Source organism: Lathyrus oleraceus, chromosome 3 (genome assembly GCF_024323335.1).
Source record: "Lathyrus oleraceus cultivar Zhongwan6 chromosome 3, CAAS_Psat_ZW6_1.0, whole genome shotgun sequence".
Classification (NCBI taxonomy): domain Eukaryota; kingdom Viridiplantae; phylum Streptophyta; class Magnoliopsida; order Fabales; family Fabaceae; genus Lathyrus; species Lathyrus oleraceus.
The window spans coordinates 275,908,301-275,931,742 of NC_066581.1; the positions used below are offsets into that span (position 1 = coordinate 275,908,301).

Consider the following 23,442-nt stretch of genomic DNA (forward strand, 5'->3'; position numbering starts at 1 on the left):
TAGGCAATGGTAAGTTAATTTTGTTCTGACAGGATGCGTGGTATGGTCCCCCTTTTATTTTAGAAACCTGTGCTGATTTTCTCACAGACCTCGGTATTTCTCTCAACTCAAAGGTGGTTGATTTCATAACTAATGGTGACTGGTTTTTTCCTCCGAATCGGCATACTTATTTCCCTTTCATACATCAGAGAATTAACGCGATTATTTGCTCTTTTTCTGACCTAGAAGATGCCTTAGTTTGGCCCATGTGCAGTTCGGGTACCCTTTCTTTGAAGTAGGCTTATCACTTGAAATCTCCTGCAATCCCCCTTTGTTGGGCTAACGTGATTTGGTGTAGAGATATTGCTCTCTCTAAGTCCATTTTTATCTTGAAATTAATGCTTGACAAGGCCAACTGATGCACAAAGGTTGTTACATCACTTCCAAATGCAGTATTTGCAATTCTAATATTGAAAGTATCAAGCACTTGTTCTATGAATGTCCCTTTTCTAGAAACATTTGGATTTATTTCTATAATGATATCAAATTTTCTAAAAGTCCTTAATTGTTAGAAGATCAGTGGACTGCTTATATTACAAATAGGTCAAAGCAATGCACTCTTGTGCTAAAAGCTATTGTTATTTACATTCTAACCAATATGTGGGAAACCATAAATTTTGAGAGATTCAGGGGTGTAGTTCCTAATGTAAAAATCATCATTCACAAGATTAAGTCTCAGTTGTTCCTTACTGGCTCGAACACGAAAGTTATGCATCCTTCTCAGCGGATGATTTCAAGATCTTGAAAGCTCTTAATATAGTGGTTAGTCCTCTGGAGCTCCTAATATCAAGGATGCGTTTTGGCTTCCTCTGCCTTTTGGCTGGACAAAGTCCAACTGTGACGACGCTTATGAAGATAATTCTCTTCCTCCTGGTTGTGGTGGTATCTTCAGAGATCACCTTGGTAATTTTGTCTTGGCTTTGCAAACAAGGTTTTGTTACCTTCTTCTTATCTTGCTGAGTTTGTTGTTATGGTGAATGCCATGAAGATAGTGATGGATAAAGGTTGGTCGAAGCTTTGGTTAGAAACAAATTTTGTTATTGTGGTGCAAGCTCTCAGTAACCCATCTCTTGTTATTTGACACTTCAAAAACCAATACTTTTCTTGTTTAGCTTTCTTTACACACATGAATCTTTTTATTTCTCACATTCAGAGTGGGAAACTCTTGTGCCGACTTCCTAACATATATAGGTATACATGCATACATTAAAACAGGATAAATATCACAAAACTATGTTGTTAGACTAGGGAAGACACTCATTTTAAAAACATGAAAATTAAATTTAGGAGTCAAACAACTACCATATATAAAATCATAATCTTCTAATAGAAAAATTAGTCAAACACAGTTAACTATTCAAACATACAATTGCCGCAATTACAAATCAAAGATATACACAAGGCTTTAACGTGATATATCATAGAGGAACTACTATTCAAACTACAATTGCCGCAATTACAAATCAAAAATATACATGCATACATTAAAACAGGATAAATATCATAAAATTATGTTGTTAGACTAGGGAACTACTATTGTAGAGTGTAGAAATATGAAGGATGAATGTTAAGAAAATTTATGTAATGATGCTATGAAAATTATAAATTGTCCTAGGTCATTCATTGAATAGGTAAAATTCATATTAAAGTATTGTTCACTTGTTTTAGTATGTGACTATCATGATATTAGTTATTGATTACTATTTTTAGGTATATAAAGTTAATGTTGGTTTCTACTTGTTAAAATTCTTTTGATTTAGAAGCGTGACTACCAAGGACGAACATTGTGAGACTTCTTTTCTAGAGCAATATCTTTGTGAGAGACACACCACATATTCACCCAAAACCTTAAGGTGATAGGTGGGTGGGTTCTCTCCATATTTCCAACCAATGTGGGACTATTATCCACACTGCTCACACTTGATACATTCTCAACACTCCCCCTCAAGTGTGAGTCTACAATATTCACCATACTAGTGCCGTTGACTATTATCAAGGATGCGTTTTGGCTTCCTCTTCCTTTTGGCTGGACAAAGTCCAACTGAGACGGCGCTTATCAAGATAATTCTCTTCCTCCTGGTTGTGGTGGTATCTTTAGAGATCACCTTGGTAATTTTGTACTGGCTTTGCAAACAAGGTTTTGTGACCTTCTTCTTATCTTGCTGAGTTTGTTGTTGTGGTGAATGCCATGAAGATAGTGATGGATAAAGGTTGGTCGATGCTTTGGTTAGAAACGAATTTTGTTACTGTGGTGCAAGATTTCAGTAACCCTTCTCTTGTTCTTTGACACTTCAAAAACCAATACTTTTCTTGTTTAGCTGTCTTTACACACATGAATATTTTTATTTCTCACATTCAGAGTGGGAAACTCTTGTGCCGACTTCCTGACATATATAGGTATACATGCATACATTAAAACAGGATAAATATCACAAAACTACGTTGTTAGACTAGGGAAGACACTCATTTTAAAAATATGAAAATTAAATTTAGGAGCCAAACAACTACCATATATAAACTCATAATCTTCTAATAGAAAAATAAGGCAAACACAGTTTACTATTCAAACATACAATTGTCGCAATTACAAATCAAACATATACACAAGGCTTTAACGTGATATATAATAGAGGAACTAACATTCAAACTACAATTGCCAAACAACTACCATATATAAACTTATAATCTTCTAATAGAAAAATTAGTCAAACACAGTTTACTATTCAAACATACAATTGCCACAATTACAAATCAAAGATATACACAAGGCTTTAACGTGATATATAATAGAGGAACTAACATTCAAACTACAATTGCCGCAATTACAAATCAAAGATATACATGCATACATTAAAACAGGATAAATATCACAAAACTATGTTGTTAGACTAGGGAACTACTATTGTAGAGTGTAGAAATATGAAGGATGAATATTAAGAAAATTTATGTAATGATGTTATGAAAATTATAAATTGTCCTAGATCATTCATTAAATAGTAAAATTGTTATTAAAGTATTGTTCACTTGTTTTAGTATGTAAGTATCATGATATTAGTTATTGATTACTGTTTTTAGGTATATAAAGTTAATGTTGGTTTCTACTTGTTAAAATTCTTTTGATTTAAATGCGTGACTACCAAGGACGAACATTGTGAGACTTCTTTTCTAGAGCAATATCTTTGTGAGAGACACACCACATATTCACCCAAAACCTTAAGGTGATAGATGGGTGGGTTCTCTCCATATTTCCAACCAATGTGGGACTATTATCCATAATACTCACACTTGATACATTCTCAACACTCCCCCTCAAGTGTGAGTCTACAATGCTCACCATACTGGCGCCGTTGACTATTATCAAAGATGCGTTTTGGCTTCCTCTGCCTTTTGGCTGGACAAAGTCCAACTGTGACGGCGCTTATCAAGATAATTCTCTTCCTCCTGGTTGTGGTGGTATCTTTAGAGATCACCTTGGTAATTTTGTCCTGGCTTTGCAAACAAGGTTTTGTTACCTTCATCTTTTCTTGCTGAGTTTTGTTGTTATGGTGAATGCCATGAAGATAGTGATGGATAAAGGTTGGTCGAAGCTTTGGTTAGAAACAAATTATGTTACTGTGGTGCAAGCTTTAAGTAACCCTTATCTTATTATTTGACACTTCAAAAACTAATACTTTTCTTGTTTAGCTTTCTTTACACACATGAATCTTTTTATTTCTCACATTCAGAGTGGGAAACTCTTGTGCCGACTTCCTGACATATATAGGTATACATGCATACATTAAAACAGGATAAGTATCATAAAACTACGTTGTTAGACTACGGAAGACACTCCTTTTAAAAACATGAAAATTAAATTTAGGAGTCAAACAACTACCATATATAAACTCATAATCTTCTAATAGAAAAATTAGTCAAACACAGTTAACTATAAAAACATACAATTGGCGCAATTACAAATCAAAGATATAAACAAGACTTTAACGTGATATATCATAGAGGAACTACTATTCAAACTACAATTGCCGCAATTACAAATCAAAGATATACATGCATACATTAAAACAAGATAAATATCACAAAACTATGTTGTTAGACTAGGGAACTACTATTGTAGAGTGTAGAAATATGAAGGATGAATGTTAAGAAAATTTATGTAATGATTTTATAAAAATTATAAATTGTCCTAGATCATTCATTGAATAGGTAAAATTGATATTAAAGTATTGTTCACTTTTTTTAGTATGTGAGTATCATGATATTAGTTATTGATTAGTGTTTTTAGGTATATAAAGTTAATGTTGGTTTCTACTTGTTAAATTTCTTTTGATTTAGATGCCTGACTACCAAGGACGAACATTGTGAGACTTCTTTTCTAGAGCAATATCTTTGTGAGAGACACACCACATATTCACCCAAAACCTTAAGGTGATAGGTGCGTGGGTTTTCTCCACATTTCCGACCAATGTGGGACTATTATCCACACTAGTCACACTTGATACATTCTCAACACTCCCCCTCAAGTGTGAGTCTACAATGCTCACCATACTGGCGTCGTTGACTATTATCAAGGATGCATTTTGGCTTCCTCTGCCTTTTGGCTGGACAAAGTCCAACTGTGACGGAGCTTATCAAGATAATTCTCTTCCTCCTGGATGTGGTGGTATCTTTAGAGATCACCTTGGTAATTTTGTCCTGGCTTTGCAAACAAAGTTTTGTCACCTTCTTCTCATCTTACTGACTTTGTTGTTGTGGTGAATGCCATGAAGATACTGATGGATAAAGGTTGGTCGAAGCTTTGGTTAGAAACGAATTTTGTTACTGTGGTGCAAGCTCTCAGTAACCCTTCTCTTATTCTTTGACACTTCAAAAACCAATACTTTTCTCATTTAGATTTCTTTACACACATGAATCTTTTTATTTCTCACATTCATAGTGGGAAACTCTTTGCCGACTTCCTGACATATATAGGTATACATGCATACATTAAAATAGGATAAATATCACAAAACTATGTTGTTAGACTAAGGAAGACACTCATTTTAAAAATATGAAAATTAAATTTAGGTTTCAAATAACTACCATATATAAACTCATAATCTTCTAATATAAAAATTAGTCAAACACAGTTCACTATTCAAACATACAATTGCCGCAATTACAAATCAAAGATAGACACAAGGCTTTAACGTGATATATCATATAGGAACTACTATTCAAACTACAATTGCCGCAATTACAAATCAAAGATATACATGCATACATTAAAATAGGATAAATATCACAAAACTATGTCGTTAGACTTGGGAACTACTATTGTAGAGTGTAGAAATATGAAGGATGAATGTTAAGAAAATTTATGTAATGATGTTATGAAAATTATAAATTGTCCTAGATCATTCATTTAATAGGTAAAATTGATATTAAAGTATTGTTCACTTGTTTTAGTATGCGAGTATCATGATATTATTTATTGATTACTGTTTTTAGGTATATAAAGTTAATGTTGGTTTCTACTTGTTAAAATTCTTTTGATTTAGATGCGTGACTACCAAGGACGAACATTGTGAGACTTCTTTTCTAGAGAAATATCTTTGTCAGAGACACACCACATATTCACCCAAAACCTTAAGGTGATAGGAGGGTGGGTTCTCTCCACATTTCCAACCAATGTGGGACTATTATCCACAATACTCACACTTGATACATTCTCACCACTCCCCCTCAAGTATGAGTCTACAATGCTCACCATACTGGTGCCGTTGACTATTATCAAGGATGCGTTTTGGCTTCCTCTGCCTTTTGGCTGGACAAAGTCCAACTGTGACGGCGCCTTTCAAGATAATTCTCTTCCTCCTGGTTGTGGTGGTATCTTTAGAGATCACCTTGGTAATTTTGTCCTGGCTTTGCAAACAAGGTTTTGTTACCTTCTTCTTATCTTGCTGAGTTTGTTGTTGTGGTTAATGCCATGAAGATAGTGGTGAATAAAGGTCTGTCAAAGCTTTGGTTAGAAACGAATTTTGTTACTGTGGTGCAAGATTTAAGTAACCCTTCTCTTATTATTTGACACTTCAAAAACCAATAATTTTCTTGTTTTGCTTTCTTTAACACATGAATCTTTTTATTTCTCACATTCAGAGTGGGAAACTCTTGTGCCGACTTCCTGACATATATAGGTATACATGCATCCACTAAAATAGGATAAATATCAGAAAACTACATTGTTAGACTAGGGAAGAAACTCATTTTAAAAATATGAAAATTAAATTTAGGAGTCATACAACTACCATATATAAACTCATAATCTTCTAATAGAAAAATTAGTCAAACACAATTAACTATTCAAACATACAGATGGCGCAATTATAAATCAAAGATATACACAAGGCTTTAACGTGATATATCATAGAGGAACTACTATTCAAACTACAATTGCCGCAATTACATATCAAAGATATACATGCATACATTAAAAAAGGATAAATATAAAAAAAAAAACTATGTTGTTAGACTAGGGAGCTACTATTGTAGAGTGTAGAAATATGAAGGATGAATGTTAAGAAAATTTATGTAATGATGTTATGAAAATTATAACTTGTCCTAGATCATTCATTGAATAGGTAAAATTGATATTAAAGTATTGTTCACTTGTTTTAGTATGTGAGTATCATGATATTAGTTATTGATTACTGTTTTTAGGTATATAAAGTTAATGTTGGTTTCTACTTGTTAAAATTCTTTTGATTTAGATGTGTGACTACCAAGGACGAACATTGTGAGACTTCTTTTCTAGAGCAATATCTTTGTCAGAGACACACCACATATTCACCAAAAACCTTAAGGTGATAGGTGGGTGGGTTCTCTCCAACTTTCCAACCAATGTGGGACTATTATCCACACTACTCACACTTAATACATTCTCAATTTTCCCCCTCAAGTGTGAGTCTACAATGCTCACCATAATGGCGCCGTTGACTATTATCAAGGATGCGGTTTGGCTTCCTCTGCCTTTTGGCTGGACAAAGTCCAACGTGACGGCGCTTATAAATATAATTCTCTTCCTCCTGGTTGTGATGGTATCTTTAGAGATCACCTTGGTAATTTTGTTCTGGCTTTGCAAACAAGGTTTTGTTACCTTCTTCTTATCTTGCTGAGTTTGTTGTTGTGGTGAATTCCATGAAGATAGTGATGGATAAAGGTTGGTCGAAGCTTTGGTTAGAAACAAATTTTGTTACTGTGGTGCAAGCTTTCAGTATCCCTTCTCTTGTTCTTTGACACTTCAAAAACCAATACTTTTCTTGTTTAGCTTTCTTTACACACATGAATATTTTTATTTCTCACATTCAGAGTGGGAAACTCTTGTGCCGACTTCCTTACATATATAGGTACACATGCATACATTAAAACAGGATAAATATCACAAAACTATGTTGTTAGACTAGGGAAGACACTCATTTTAAAAATAAGAAAATTAAATTTAGGAGTCAAACAACTACCATATATAAACTCATAATCTTCTAATAGAAAAATTAATCAAACACAGTTAACTATTCAAACATACAATTGTCGCAATTACAAATCAAAGATATACACAAGGCTTTAACGTGATATATCATAGAGGAACTACTATTCAAACTACAATTGCCGCAATTACAAATGAAAGATATACATGAATACATTAAAACAGGATAAATTTTACAAAATTATATTATTAGACTAGGAAACTACTATTGTACAGTGTAGAAATATGAAGGATGACTGTTAAGAAAATTTATGTAATAATGTTAAGAAAATTATAAATTATCCTAGATCATTCATTGAATAGGTAAAATTGATATTAAAGTATTGTTCACTTGTTTTAGTATGTGAGTATCATGATATTAGTTATTGATTACTATTTTTAGGTATATAAAGTTAATGTTGGTTTCTACTTGTTAAAATTCTTTTAATTTAGATGCATGACTATCAAGGACGAACATTGTGAGACTTCTTTTCTAGAGCAATATCTTTGTGAGAGACATACCACATATTCACCCAAAACCTTAAGGTTATAGGTCGGTGGATTCTCTCCATACTTCCAACCAATGTGGGACTATTATCCACACTACTCACATTTGATACATTCTCAACACTCCCCCTCAAGTGTGAGTCTACAATGCTCACCATATTGGCGCCGTTGACTATTATCAAGGATGCGTTTTGGCTTCCTCTACCTTTTGGCTGGACAAAGTCCAACTGTGACGGCGCTTATCAAGATGATTCTCTTCCTCCTGGTTGTGGTGGTATCTTTAGAGACCACCTAGGTAATTTTGGCCTGGTTTTGCAAACAAGGTTTTGTTAACTTCTTCTTATCTTGTTGAGTTTGTTGTTGTGGTGAATTCCATGAAGATAGTGATGGATAAAGGTTGGTCGAAGCTTTGGTTAGAAACGAATTTTGTTACTGTGGTGCAAGCTCTCAGTAACCCTTCTCTTGATCTTTGACACTTCAAAACCCAATACATTCCTTGTTTAGGTTTCTTTACACACATGAATCGTTTTATTTCTCACATTCAGAGTGGGGATTTCTTTTGCCGACTTCCTGACATATATAGGTACAAATGCATACATTAAAACAGGATAAATATCACAAAACTATGTTATTAGACTAGGGAAGACACTCATTTTAAAAATATGAAAATTAAATTTAGGAGTCAAACAACTACCATATATAAACTCATAATCTTCTAATAGAAAAATTAGTCAAACACAGTTAACTATTCAAACATACAATTCCCGCAATTACAAACCAAAGATATACACAAGGCTTTAACGTGATATATCATAGAGGAACTACTATTCAAACTACAATTGCCGCAATTACAAATCAAAGATATACATGAATACATTAAAACAGGATAAATTTTACAAAACTATGTTGTTAGACTAGGAAACTACTATTGTAGAGTATAGAAATATGAAGGATGAATGTTAAGAAAATTTATGTAATGATGTTATGAAAATTGTAAATTATCCTAGATCATTCATTGAATAGGTAAAATTGATATTAAAGTATTGTTCACTTGTTTTAGTATGTGAGTATCATGATATTAGTTATTGATTACTGTTTTTAAGTATATAAAGTTAATGTTGGTTTCTACTTGTTAAAATTCTTTTGATTTAGATGCATAACTACCAAGGACGAACATTGTGAGACTTCTTTTCTAGAGCAATATCTTTGTGAGAGACACACCCCATATTCACCCAAAACCTTAAGGTGATAGGTGGGTGGGTTCTCTCTATATTTCCAACCAATGTGGGACTATTATCCACACTACTCACACTTCATACATTCTCAACACTCCCCCTCAAGTGTGTGTCTACAATGCTCACCATACTGGCGCCGTTGACTATTATCAGGGATGCGTTTTGGCTTCCTCTGCCTTTTGGCTGAACAAAGTCCAACTGTGACGGCGCTTATCAAGATAGTTCTATTTCTCCTGGTTGTGGTGGTATCTTTAGAGACCACCTTGGTAATTTTGGCCTGGCTTTACAAACAAGGTTTTGTTCCCTTCTTCTTATCTTGCTGAGTTTGTTGTTGGGTGAATGCCATGAAGATAGTGATGGATAGAGGTTGGTTAAAGCTTTGGTTAGAAACGAATTTTGTTACTGTGGTGCAAGCTCTCAGTAACCCTTCTCTTATTCTTTGACACTTCAAAAACCAATACTTTTCTTGTTTAGCTTTCTTTACACACATGAATCTTTTTATTTCTCACATTCAGAGTGGGAAACTCTTGTGTCGACTTCCTCACATATATAGGTATACATGCATACATTAAAACAGTAAAAATGTCACAAAACTATGTTTTTAGACTAGGGAAGACACTCATTTTAAAAATATGAAAATTAAATTTAGGAGTCAATCAACTACCATATATAAACTCATAATCTTCTAATAGAAAAATTAGTCAAACACAGTTAACTATTCAAACATATAATTGCCGCAATTACAAATCAAAGATATACACAAGGCTTTAACGTGATATATCATAGAGGAACTACTATTCAAACTACAATTGCCGCAATTACAAATCAAAGATATACATGCATACATTAAAACAGGGTAAATATCACAAAACAATGTTGTTAGACTAGGGAGCTACTATTGTAGAGTGTAGAAATATGAAGGATGAATGTTAAGAAAATTTATGTAATGATGTTATGAAAATTATAAATTGTCCTAGATCATTCATTGAATAGGTAAAATTGATATTAAAGTATTGTTCACTTGTTTTACTATGTGAGTATCATGATATTAGTTATTGATTACTGTTTTGAGGTATATAAAGTTAATGTTGGTTTCTACTTGTTAAAATTCTTTTGATTTAGATGTGTGATTACCAAGGATGAACTTTGTGAGACTTTTTTTCTAGAGCAATATCTTTGTGAGAGACACACCACATATTCACCCAAAACCTTAAGGTGGTAGGTGGGTGGGTTCTCTTCACATTTCCAACCAATGTGGGACTATTATCCACACTACTCACACATATACATTCTCAACACTCCCCCTCAAGTGTGAGTCTACAATGCTCACCATACTGATGTTGTTGACTTAGGCTCGTGATACCATTTATTGGGGAAGTTTTTCAATAGGGAGCATTGAACATTGTGAGACTTCTTTTCTAGAGCAATATCTTTGTGAAAGACACACCACATATTCACCCAAAACCTTAAGGTGATAGGTGGGTGGGTTCTCTCACTTATAAATGCTCCAGTCTCCATATTTTCAACCAATGTGAGACTATTATCCACACTACTCACACTTGATACATTTTCAATAACAATGAGAAAGTAAAACATTATTCCTATTTAATCAAACTCTCATTCTATATATAAAAGAATTTGTAAGTGAGGGTGATCGAGAGCACGTTTACACAAGTTAATCTATCTTTATCCTTGCCAAATAAAATATTTAATCAAGTCATATCTGTTGGTTTAAATTAATAAGTAGTTCACGTTTACTGACTTGAACAATAAAGTTAATCGCTAATTGTGTAAAATATATGTATGTGTATTTGTTGCGATGATTGTAGTGTTTAAACACAAATAGTTGCCTCTTTTTTTGAAAGGAAATATTTTTGTCTATTTTTTTTTCATCCTTAGTAGTGAAGAGTATCATTACTATAAAATATAACTATGAAGTAATAAATTTTATTTAAGTGTTTCTATTCTTTTTATTTTATTAAAACACTATAATAATAATTGTGGTGATATATTAAGGTTTATAAATTTTGAATCTCATTATTAATATTTTTTTATTTTTTCTATATAATAAAAAACATGTCTATTAATTTTTATATTTAAATAAAATTTAAAAATAGTTTTAGTGTTTCACCATAGTTGTATTTGTCAGTCGTGATTATATGTCATCTAAAATTAATATGTTGCACTACATTTAATGTTATCAACCATGGTGAAATATGTATCATTACAATTAAAACATATCATATTTAGTTTATTTCCTTGATAACACAAGTGCCCTAGCAAAGAACAAACGAAAGTGATAGCGAAACCGACTTCCAAACTCCATCTTCTTACCTCTCATTCATTTCTTAGAACATCGTCTTCTTCAATTTGCACGAAGGAGATTTACTTTATCTATTTCTTCATCTTCGACGAAATACACAAAGGGTGTTTCTTCAATTTATGGTACTTTATCTATTTCTTCATCATTATCATCATTCATGTTGAGTTTTATGTTTTGGTGTTATTAAATGTTATATTGTTGGATTTAATCTTAGAAGTGTGGGTTGAAGACTCAACCCAACCCAAACATTATTGATTGGGTTGGATATTAGATTTAATCAAATTCGACTCAGCTGAACCCCTGAACACCTCTATTCTCTACTATAGGTGTTACCGTAACACTCTCTCTAATATTTTTATTTCTTATTTTATCATATATATAATCTTACCACACATTTGTTAGCTGTAAGTTTCTACGTCGAGCCTAATTCAATAGGCAAAAGAAAAGAAAATATTTTTGAAGATGCTCTGGACTTCGACATAAAAACATTGTTTGAGAAATCCAGACGAAGTGATCCTTGCGTGAGAGGAAATTGTTGTATGAGACTTAGAAATATTTCTAAGTTTAGAGTGGTAAATCGACAAAGGCAACATTAAGGTTACGTTCGACACAGATGTTTGAATTTGAATAAAAGAAGGATAACTATATTTTCTCCTTATCCAGTTTCAAGAAAAGACGCGTGGAACATTATGATGGATTGAAGACATGTCGAGCGCGACGTGTCATTGCCTGGGAGAAAAACCGTTGGTAGCGGTTATTTCGACTTAGTATATATAGGGGTCTTAGTGTTAGGATTTCGATGTGTTCAATTGTTGTACAAATACTCAAAATTACTCAAAGTATCTAGTGTATTAAGAAAAGAGTGTCATTGAGAATGTACGTTTGATAACACCATTTTTCACATTTCAATTCAAGTTTATTTATACTTTTTCCAGAATTTATCTTCCATTGCAAGTTATTTTCAAGCACCTTTATTGTGCTTTCCTTTACATTCTGCAACTTATCTCTTTAAAAAACCTTTTAAACGAACAATCTTCAAACATGAATGATGCCGAAGTATTCATCATTTTCCAAATATAATTTTAACAATAGCACATGTCCTAGGATCAATCTGGTCGATCCTGTGAGTAACCAAAGTATCTTTGATTTGGAAGTCCAGCGGTTGTTTACCAATTTTCACGGTAAACAAATTGGCACGCACAGTGGGACCGTGCTAGTGTTTGAAACAATTTTATTTTTGAAAATCTTTATTAGTTCTTCATTTTGATATCGCTATTTATAACTTCGTTGCATGTTACTGAGAAGTGGTAAAGTAGCCACAACCAACGAAGATAGACTAATGAGAAGATACACAAGGAGAATGGTGAATCCAAATAGTAATGGAGAACCATCCCCTGCATCTACGATAGGGGGAACTACTGTCGCAGCATCTGCTTCAAAACATGTACCATCCACGGCGAATTCGACGCATGTGCAGTCGATTGCCCAAAGTGGGCCTATTTTATCTTATCTGGGGCCACAAAGCCCACCAGTAAATCCCTTAGGGATGCAGGGTCCACCAGTGATCCCCCTCCAAGGGGAAATCAATTTTTCAGGCCCTATGTGATTGGGTTTTCGATGCCTTTAAATGGTCGCGAACAACCATTTGGCATGCCAACTTCGATAATGACAAATTTACATAACTCAACGCCAACGTATATTGACCCATTGGTGAATGCATCTTCGTCATTACAAGGGTTCGGGTTTGGTGTTAACAACTTGGGCCGAATCCAACCCTTAGGGATGGGTCTTCATACCCAGATGTCCAATTTGACCAATAATTCTGCACCAGTATTGAGGAAGCAAATGGACAAAAGTAGCCATAAAATGATCCAGATGTTGGCCCAAACAATGAGTATAATATTTAGCTCTTTGATCCAAAACACTACCCAATCAAACCAACAAATGGCATCACAAATGACGCGCATTGCTGATTTCTTTGGTGTTCCACAACCTCCTCGACACCCTCAAAATGAATGGATAAGATAAAATCAAGGTTTAGCCATCGAGGATGACCTTACCATTAACCAAGTCCCACAAAATGCACCACAAGCAAATGTGGTGAATCAGGGAGATGAGTCGAACCACCTAGGGTCAAAACCCCGAGAGTAGAAACCCCTAGGGTTGAGCAACAAATCCCAAGGGAAAGAGAACCAAGGATAGTAATGGTAAATAGGAACCAAAATGCTGACGAAGTCGTACAACAAATTCGACGTGATGGTATGGAAGCAGATAATAATGTAGCAGCCATGGTCTAAAGAATCATGGCGCGAAATGGGGTAAATGTTGGCCTCCATAAGCCAAATTACACATCACTTTTATCTGAGTATGTTCTGAAATCAAAGTTACTCCCTAGATGGAAAGTCCCTAAGTTCACTAAATTCTTTGGGGACACTAGTGAATTCATTGTCGAACATGTGGTCAGATACCTAATAGAGGCAAGGGAAATTGAAAATAATGAGAATCTTAGGATAAAATATTTCCCAAGTTCCCTTACGAAGAATGCCTTCACATGGTTCACCATATTATCAGCAAATTCTATTGATACTTGGACTCGTTTAGAGAGATTGTTCCATGAGCAATTCTACATGGGACAATCGAAGATAAGTCTGAAAGAATTGGACAGCATCAAATGAAAGTTCACTGAGTCAATAGATGATTACCTAAGTAGGTTTCGTTTTCTTAAGGTAAGATATTTTACACAAGTGCCTGAGCATGAGTTGGTCAAAATGGCCGTTGGCGACCTTGATTATTCTATTAGGAAGAAATTGGACACCTAATACCTGAGAGACATGGCCCAGTTGACTGATAGAGTTCGACAGGTAGAATGTTTGAAGGCTGAGAAATCCAGAGCAAACAAAAATAACAGGAAAGACATGATAGCTTATGTCGAATCAGGTGATGACGAACCTGAAATGTATGGTGATCAGGTGGATTTCGACAAAAGAGAAATTGACCTTGTTGAACTAAAGCAAGGACCACCTTATTCTTGCAAAATATTAGTGCCTTCAAATGGGAAGAATTCAGTCGAACCAGAAAAGAGTGATAGGTTTCCTAAGAAAACTTATACCTTCGGCGTCACCAAATGTGACGAAATCTTCGACTTACTTGTCAAAGATGGCCAGATGATAGTGCCTCCTAGTGTTAAAATACATCCTCTAGAATAAATAAAAAAGAGAGGTTTTTGTAAGTATCATAATTTTTTAGGCCATAAAACTTCACAATGTTTTTTTTCAGGGATCTTGTGCAAAATGCTATTAGAGGTGGAAGGCTCAAATTTGGAGACAAGTCGAAGTCTCCAATGAGGATTGATTAAAATCCTCTCCAGATTGTTGATGTTCACTAAACTGAACCATCCATGGTCAATATGGTGGAGATATCCAAAGGTTTTGGAAAGAATGTTGAGATGGTCAAAGTTGTTGATGGCTTCAACCAGGAAGCTGCTTAAGGCTTCACCAATGAGACCACTGAGGGTTTCGCTCAGCGAGTCACTGAAGGATTTAACAAAGGGATCATTGAGGATCCCAATCAAATGTTCACAACAATTGAAACTACTGAGGGTTTCGACAAAGAGGTTACTTAGGATCTCAACCAAGAAACTGTTGAAGGTTTCACAAAGAATGAAACTATTGAAGGTTTCATACAAATAAACATGATTAAGGACACTGAGGGCCTTAGGGTTAAGTTGCGGGAGTTGGACATCACTAAGGGTGCCAGCTTAGGGGTTAACATGGTTGAAATAACCCATAAGACTACAATGGAGGTGGATGAAGAAAGCCTCGGACAAGAGGAATATAAAAAACGGGACTACCCCAAGCAAGAGGCAGGTTTGGTTGAATTCCTCCATAGATGCCAGAGGGAGAGATCGGAGGTGATGTTGTGCCCAAGGTGCAGTTCGGTTTTTGATAGGAAAGCTGCAGAAAACCTTGAAGGAGTTGGATTGGCCAAGAAGGGGAGGAACTGGAGAGACCTCAGAAACAACCAAGCTTTCGACAATAAAAGGGATCCTAGAAGGGGAGACTAAAGAGGCTCAACTCTTTAGGCAAATAGGCCTTCGACCTTCAGGCCCACTATTGACGCCCCTAAGGGTAGGTGGTTGAAACCAGTCGAAGGAAGGGGACAAGGCCATCATAAATAGCAAAACTTTGAAGTAGAAAGGGGGTCCTCAATAGCGTACCATAAGGAGTTTCAGGCCTCGAAGCAGTTAGAGTGTCGCTCCGAAATTTACAAGGGGAAGAACCTTATGTCAAGGTCCCAATGGAGGAGGCAACAAAGGCAAAGAAAATCTGAGAGGGAGGCTGTAGAACAGGCAAAGCCTAAGTCAAGTATCAATGTACCATTGAAGTAGGAGAAGAAGGAAGAAATAAAGTTTTTCGAAAGGAAGTTTTTTTCCCCTCAGAAGAAGGTATCTACAAAGAAGTCTAATCATGAAGATGACATGATGGCAGATGATTTCTATTCAGATTCGGAGGCCTCATTAGACATCGCTTCCAATGTGGTATATGTATTGCCCAAAGAATATGATCAAGTTATGGAAGTAGAAGAGCCAGAAGATTTGACTGAAATGGAGATGGCTATGGACAAGCCTGTTTGTTATTATATAATGAACAATGGCTGTGTTGAAGAACAAAATGCCTTTTTTGAAAGGCCGGATGAATCAATGAAAAGTCATTTGAAGCCTCTGTTTATCAGAGGTAAAGCAGGAAACGTGAGAATGAATAAGATCCTAGTCCATGGCAAAACGGTAGTTAACCTGATGCCGCACTACATGTTGAAAGGGATTGGGAAAGATGATATCGATACAAGGCCTCATAACATGGTTCTGTCGAACTATGAAGGGAAGGTTGGAACAACAATGGGGTTAATGCAAATAGGCCTCACAGTTGGCACTATAACAAGGCCAACAATGTTTATGATGATAGCATCGAAGGCCAATTATAATATGTTGCTAGGTCGAGAGTGGATTCATGGCATCGACGCGGTCCCTTCTTTAATTCACCAAAGGATCACCATCTGGAGAAATGATGGAATCATGGAAAACATAGAAGCGGACCAGAGCTATTTCATGGCTGAAGTCAATCAGGTGGACAGAAGAAACTTCGACAAGAACCTGGCTCACATTGCACCTTGCAGTCCTACAGGGTTCGACTTCACACCTGCAGACAATGCATTATGTTCCCTCTACCTACACCTAACCCATGGGTTTCAATGGGATAGAGAAGTTGTAGGCTAAGAAGACTTAGGCTATTGAGGAACGGAAGAATCCAACCGATTGGTTGGGGAAGCGAATTTGATGATGATGTCTGAGTCAAAGACATTAGAAAGGATTTTGGCTTATATAGACGAAAACAAATTAAAGCGGCCTTAGAGGCTGAAGTCAAATACATGGTTGTCGAAGCCAAAAAGAATGAAACGCACTTGGAAGGTCCTGGTAAGGATTTCGATCCAAAACCACCTGATAGGGTTCGAGACGAAGTGCAAGGCTAGAGACTCAACGCCATATACGATGACGAGCCTTTGGGTTTCGAAAAGGATCTGCTGGAAAATAACATAAAGATGCTAGCACAAGATCCTATAGAAGAGCTCGACTTGGGAAAATGGGAAATCAAAATGCCAACATACATAAGTGTCAACATCAATCCATAACTCAAGATCGAAGTGATCCAGTTGCTGAAGGATTACAAAGACCGCTTTGCATGGGATTACGATGAAATGCCTGGTTTAAACAGAGATATGGTCTAACTAAAGCTGCCTATAAAGCCTGGGAAGAAGCTCATCAAGCAGAATCTGAGGCATTTTGCACCTAAAGTTTTGTCGAAGATTAAAGAAGATGTCGAAAGGCTTCTCAAATGTAATTTCATCCGTACTACCAGGTATGTCGAATGGATTGCTAATATTGTACAAGTCATTAAAAAGAACGGTGCTTTGAGGGTTTGCATTGACTTTAGAGATTTGAAGGTTGCAACCCCATAGGATGAGTATCCAATGCTTGTGGCGGAAATGCTAGTAGATTCAGCTGCAGGACATAAGTATCTTAGCATGCTCGACGGATATTATGGATATAACCAGATCTTCATTGTTGATGAAGATGTGCCAAAAATGGCATTTCGATGTCCCGGAGCCTTAGGCATCTACGAGTGGGTGGTGATGCCTTTTGGCCTAAAAAATGTTGGGGCAACTTATCAATGGGAAATGAATATTTTCCATGACTTTATTGAAACTTTCATGAAAATTTATATTGATGACATTGTGGTTAAGTCCTTTCAGAAAAAAAGTCATATAGACCATCTTCGACAATCATTAGAAAGAATGAGGAAACATGGTCTAAAAATTAATCCTCTTAAGTATGCTTTTTGCGTGCAGGTTGGGGATTTCCTTGGCTTCGTGGTCCATAAGAAGGGAATCGAAATTAACCAAAACAAGACCAAGGCCATCATGGAGACGAAAGCGCCGTCAATGAAGAATGAACTGCAATCGCTTCTAGGCAAGATCAACTTCTTAAGGACGTTTGTCTCAAACTTAAGTGTCAAGACTCAAGCCTTTTCACCTGTACTTAGACTCAAGAAGGAAAGCTTTGAATTGGGGCAAGCGCAACAAGAGGCTTTCGACAAGATCAAAGACTACCTTGGGCATCCTCCTATTTTATCACCTCCTTGTAGGAATAGAAGTATGAGATTGTACATATTTGCATCTGATGTAACTTTAGGGAGCATGTTGGCTCAAGAGGATTAAAATAGAGTTTCTGGCTAGGAGGGTGTAGCAAGGAATCGAGGTGTGTGGCAGTGAAATCAATGGGCTTAAATGAACCAAGCCCAAGCCCAAGTCAATCCAAGTGAATCCATTGACCTGGCCAAAGTCAGTAGGTTTGAACTGCTCAAATGTGCGCTCTTATCTCACGGCCAATCCCAGGCCACCCTACCGGACCTCCACCATAGGCCATCGCGTCGGTCGTCGCTCCCGGTGGTGATGGCCACCAAAACCAAAAATGGAGCTATCAAAATGTTCCTCTCATCACGCTCTTTCCTAATCCAATATCAGTTATGAACAAAGATTCTCCTAGGATCCTAACTGAAGCAATACACACCATGAACCCTAGTCGTTTAATCTCAAATTACACCCTAGATATGTTAATTCAAAGCCCCTGGGATTGGGGCTTTGGTTCCTCTCCTAAAACCCTACCGTCTACACATAATAATTGGAAGAGATCAAGGGGATCAAGAACTCACCGTGACCGGAGATTTCATCGGAGTCAGGTAAATGCTTATTTATCCTTGCCTTTGGTTCACTTGTTACTTCTACTTCTTCTATCGATCCTTCTTCTTCTTCTTCTAGATTGAGAGTGAGCTCTTGAGGAGGTTTAAGCACAACAGATTTGAAGCTCTACTGGTGAGCTTCAATTGTTTCTAGAGACTTCGTGTAGTGAGGGTGAGGGAGAGGATTCGAAAATGATTGGAATGAGAGTGTAATGATTGCCAAGGGTTTAAAATGATGGAGGTGATGTTAATTTATAATGGTTAGGCTTGGATGAGAATAGGTTTGGATTCAAGTCTAGAATTAGTTAGGAGTTGGTTTAGAGTTGGTTAAGATGAACTCAGTGAGTTCAATCTGTTAACTCACTAAGTTGGCAGTTAGCTAATGCAATTGGTTAGTTACTTGGTGATTGTTAAGTGATTATGAACTTGCTTATCTTTGACTGGTAAATGTAGGTTAATACTTAAGTGAAATTGGCCTTGATGCTCGAGTGATGACCTGCTGAACAGGTTCTCTCCTTAACACCAACTTGGTTTAGTGAATTTTCTTAGGCAATGTTATGTTGTTACTGCTATGCTTTACTTGGTTATGAACTGAAACGGGTTAGTATTGTTGGGATGTAGGTGGATCAATGGCTTGGTGAATTGAGTTATGAACTCTGCATTTCTAATGGACAGGTACTGCTATGCTTGGGTGATTGTAGTATTATGAACATGGATGCATGAATACCTTATGCAGGTTTGGTATGATGCATGTCTTGTCTCTACTTTGGTTCAAAGCCTCATTGGTAGATGAATGACACTAGGTTATGGCTTGTGGTAAGTGCTTGCATTGTTGATTGGTTGTGAATTGGTTATGTGTTAATGTTTGCAGGCGTGTGAAAATGGATTTGATGTGTTTGAACTCTAACTTACTGAATATGCATGATGATTGCAGCCTTATTGTAGCAGGTCAGTATGCACTTTACTGCTACTGATATGTGTTTTGGTGCACATATACTGACTTGCTGAATGCAATGCTTGGCTAGTCTATTCTGACCTTGTTAATAGTTATATTCATGTACACTTGTTCCTTCTTGTTGCACTGCTGTTTTATGTTATGTGATGGTGTTCATGGAACTGCATTGCCTTGTTATTTGGTGAATTGCCATGCTGCTACTGAATATGCTACAGATGTGTCTTGCCATTGTTTTGCATTTATGATGCAGTTTATATGATGATGTTGTTGTCATGATATGACTGGCTGCAGTAGATATGTTTTGTTACAGGCGTATGTTGTGTAGATGCTAGGTTGATGATGTTATGTGATGACTCATTGTTTTAATTTCTTGAATGCATTGGTAATGCGGGATTATGTTATGCCTTTGCACTTGGTTAGTTTCATGACTTGGTATTCTATTTTGGTGTTGTGTGGCATGAACTGTTTTGATGCCTTGCTGAATATCTATTCTGCAGGTTTGGTATGGTTTTTTGCAAGGATCACCTGCAGGTCTGACCTGGATTTAAGGCAGGTTTGTGGTTGCGAGTTCATGGTTCTATTGTGTGATCCTGACTTGGTTGAAGCATGGAGCCTTGCCAATTTTTGTGTAGGTATTCTTACATGGTTCTGCAGTAGACCATGACATGCATTGCTTCTTGTATTGGTTGTTGATTGATTGCAGGTTTATGCCTTGTTTTTCCATGTTTCTATTAAGACTTTACTTCAAGTTTTACCTTGGTTTTGTAGGCCATGTGTGCATGAAGGATGGTGGTTCACCAAGCTTGAAATTAAAAGCAACATGGACCAAGAGAAACTCAAGGACCAAAGATCAAAAAATGCCCTTAGTATTAGGATTAGAACTTGGACTTAGGATCTTTTAGGATCGGGTTGACTTTGGTCAAAGTTGACCAAAAAGTCAATTGTTGACCAAAGTCAACAATTGGTCAAAGTTCAAATTTTTGCCTTTTCCCTCATGTATGGACACTTGTTAGTGAATATGTAATGAATGGAAATTGAAGTTATATGAAATGAAACTTTTTATGGAATTTGAATGGATAACCATGACTTGAAATGAATTAAAATGGATAATGATGAAAGGTATTGAAGTGAATGAACCATTAACATGAATCAATGGCCATGACTTGGATGAATCATATTAGGTTTTAGAAAACTTGAATGGACAATGATAAACATGAATCAAAGATCCATGGACCAAACACCAAGCATTGAGAATGTCATGAAATGGGCTTGGATGGACTTGACCAGATGAAACCAAACAAATCAAGGGCTGGGTAATTGAAATGTACAAATGAAATGCCATGGGATATAAGCAAAGGATGTAAGTTTGTAGGACCAAAGACTTGGGCTAGGACCAATGGCCTTAAGCACAGATGAATGAAACTAAACCAAAATCAGCATGAATGAACCAAATATAAAAGGTTATGAGGGGAAATGACCAAGAAAGAGTGTCAAACACACAATGGGTGATGAATTGGGTGAAACTAGGGTTTGAAGACCATCTAGATCAAGGGTCAAGTTATAAGATACCTTTGGACCAAATCCTCCTTGATTGGGGTTACCTGAGGCATGCCCTTCAACCAAGATACTTCATAAACAAATCCTCAATGGATAAACCTTCCCAATTAGGGTTTTGATAGCCAAGATAAAGCCCAGAGGAACTCTACAAAGCTTCATGACCATATCATTAAGAAATGGGGTTGGAAAACCTTGAGGATTGCCTAGATACCCCCTTGTTGAATCCATACCTCCATCATCAAGGAATTAGGATTTTGAAGGCCTCTGAGCTTTGATTAAAGTCCAAGCCACACCTTTCAAGTTAATACACAAGCAAAACCTAGCTCCACAAGCCAAGAATTTGGAATCTATGGTGATCCTTTAAGGGGATGAATGATGCTTATGCATGAGTTATTAATGTATGCAACTGAACCCAAGTCAAGTGGCTGGATTGAAGTATGAAAAAGGGGAAGGCAGATTTTGGGGTACAACAGTTGCCCCTATTTAATCTTCTTGAAGCTGAATACAGGAATTGCGGTAGCTTTTCAGGTATTCGAGGTGGAAGAGGATTAAATACCGACGTATCTAAAAATTTGCCTGCACAGATGGTCACACTATTTACACAGGTTTTTGACATTTATGTGGGGGCATCATGGCAGAGAGTATGATATGCGTGTTGCATGATGTATGCTTTATTTTCATGATGCTTGCTTGTTTGTTTGGTTAGACGTATGTCATTTGTGGAGGATATGCATTCTTTATTATGGAGGGAACTCCGACTCGTCATTGATTGCCAAAATGTTAATGATATTGTGCAGTCCAGGTGTTAACATTATTGTCAAGGATTCATCTGCCTGTTGGAGAATATCGGGATACAGTACCAAACAGGGCAGTCATTTGGATGTTATCAACATTCAAGCAAAACTTTAGGACTACCGGTCATCTTTTAAGTTCCTCGGATTTTTACAGTAATGCATAATATTTTCCTTTAGTGTAGCTTTTGTTATTCTCCAAAATTTTAAGGCATTATGTGAATAAGATAAATCAGTTATTTTGCATACAAAATACAAAAGAAGAAAAGTACTTGATGGAATGAACTGAATTTTATTGATATGAAAATGTACATATGCTGTGTCCAAAGATGCAAGCACCCTTGATGAGAGTGTTGCCAAAATTGAAAAAGATAAATGAAATGGCAATGGGAAACATTTTTGTATTTTTCCATTGATCACAATATTGGTCGTCATCTACTGTAGAATCTGAATTCCGAGGCCTTGCTTTGACTGACGATGATTGGATTATTCTTTGACCATCTGATATCTAGTTTGTAGCGTAATGGGCTCAAGGATCATAGTCAATGCCTTTATCCCTAACTTTTTCCTGGACATTTTTCATTATTTTCGTCCACGGGGATGCTCCTTTTTTCCTAATCCGCCCTTTCGGGTTTTCGACTTAGCGAGCTTTATACTTGTTCCCTAACTTTTGCATGGACAATTATTTTTTGGTCAATCGGGATAGCCATGTTTGCCTAGATTAATTTTGTGAAGGTTAATCTAGCGGGCTTTTGTCATTTCTTTTTAGGCATAATATTTTTTGACTATGTCTGCATTCACCGGCGATGGCAAATCTCCCCCATCCATTGTTGTGAGGATTATAGCCTCACCTGAGAAGGCTTTCTTGATGATGAAAGGTCCCTCATAGTTGGGAGTCCATTTTCCTCGAGGATCTGAGTGAATAGCATAATACCTTTTGTAGATGTTTGATTGGCTGCATTTTATGTCAAAACACTAACTGGACTCTAATGTCTTGACTGATGTCATGACATGCCTTGGAGATGTTTGATTGGCTGCATGTTGTGTTAAAACACTAACTGTACTCTGATGTCTTGGCTGATGTCATGACATACTTGAGTAGTATGCTGCAGCTTTAGCTAATACAGGATTTACTGAATGTCAAACTAGATGTTATGACATTCATCCCTGACAGCAGATACTGAGGTACAGAATAGTTGGTTGTCTGTTATAACTCAGTATTTAATTCAGTCTGTTTATCAAGGG

The 23,442-nt window shown here is 36.3% G+C and overlaps 1 protein-coding gene across 10 annotated transcripts; it reads left to right on the forward strand.

Moving 5' to 3' along the window:
• Positions 1-18,360: 18,360 nt before the first annotated feature.
• On the forward strand, positions 18,361-20,916 carry LOC127126968 (uncharacterized). Of its 10 annotated transcripts, none has more exons than XM_051056041.1 (6): positions 18,363-18,894; positions 19,348-19,401; positions 19,516-19,569; positions 19,766-19,842; positions 20,347-20,481; positions 20,618-20,916. In XM_051056041.1, exons 3-6 carry the CDS (start codon positions 19,544-19,546, stop codon positions 20,749-20,751), a joined length of 372 nt encoding a protein of 123 aa, XP_050911998.1. In that variant the 5' UTR covers positions 18,363-18,894; positions 19,348-19,401; positions 19,516-19,543; the 3' UTR covers positions 20,752-20,916. The 10 variants fall into 10 exon arrangements, 1 of the variants encoding a protein (XP_050911998.1); XR_007805170.1 differs by having other exon boundaries at positions 18,370-18,894; positions 19,516-19,635; positions 20,347-20,477; XR_007805167.1 differs by having other exon boundaries at positions 18,366-18,894; positions 19,516-19,635; positions 19,766-20,477.
• Positions 20,917-23,442: the final 2,526 nt, after the last annotated feature.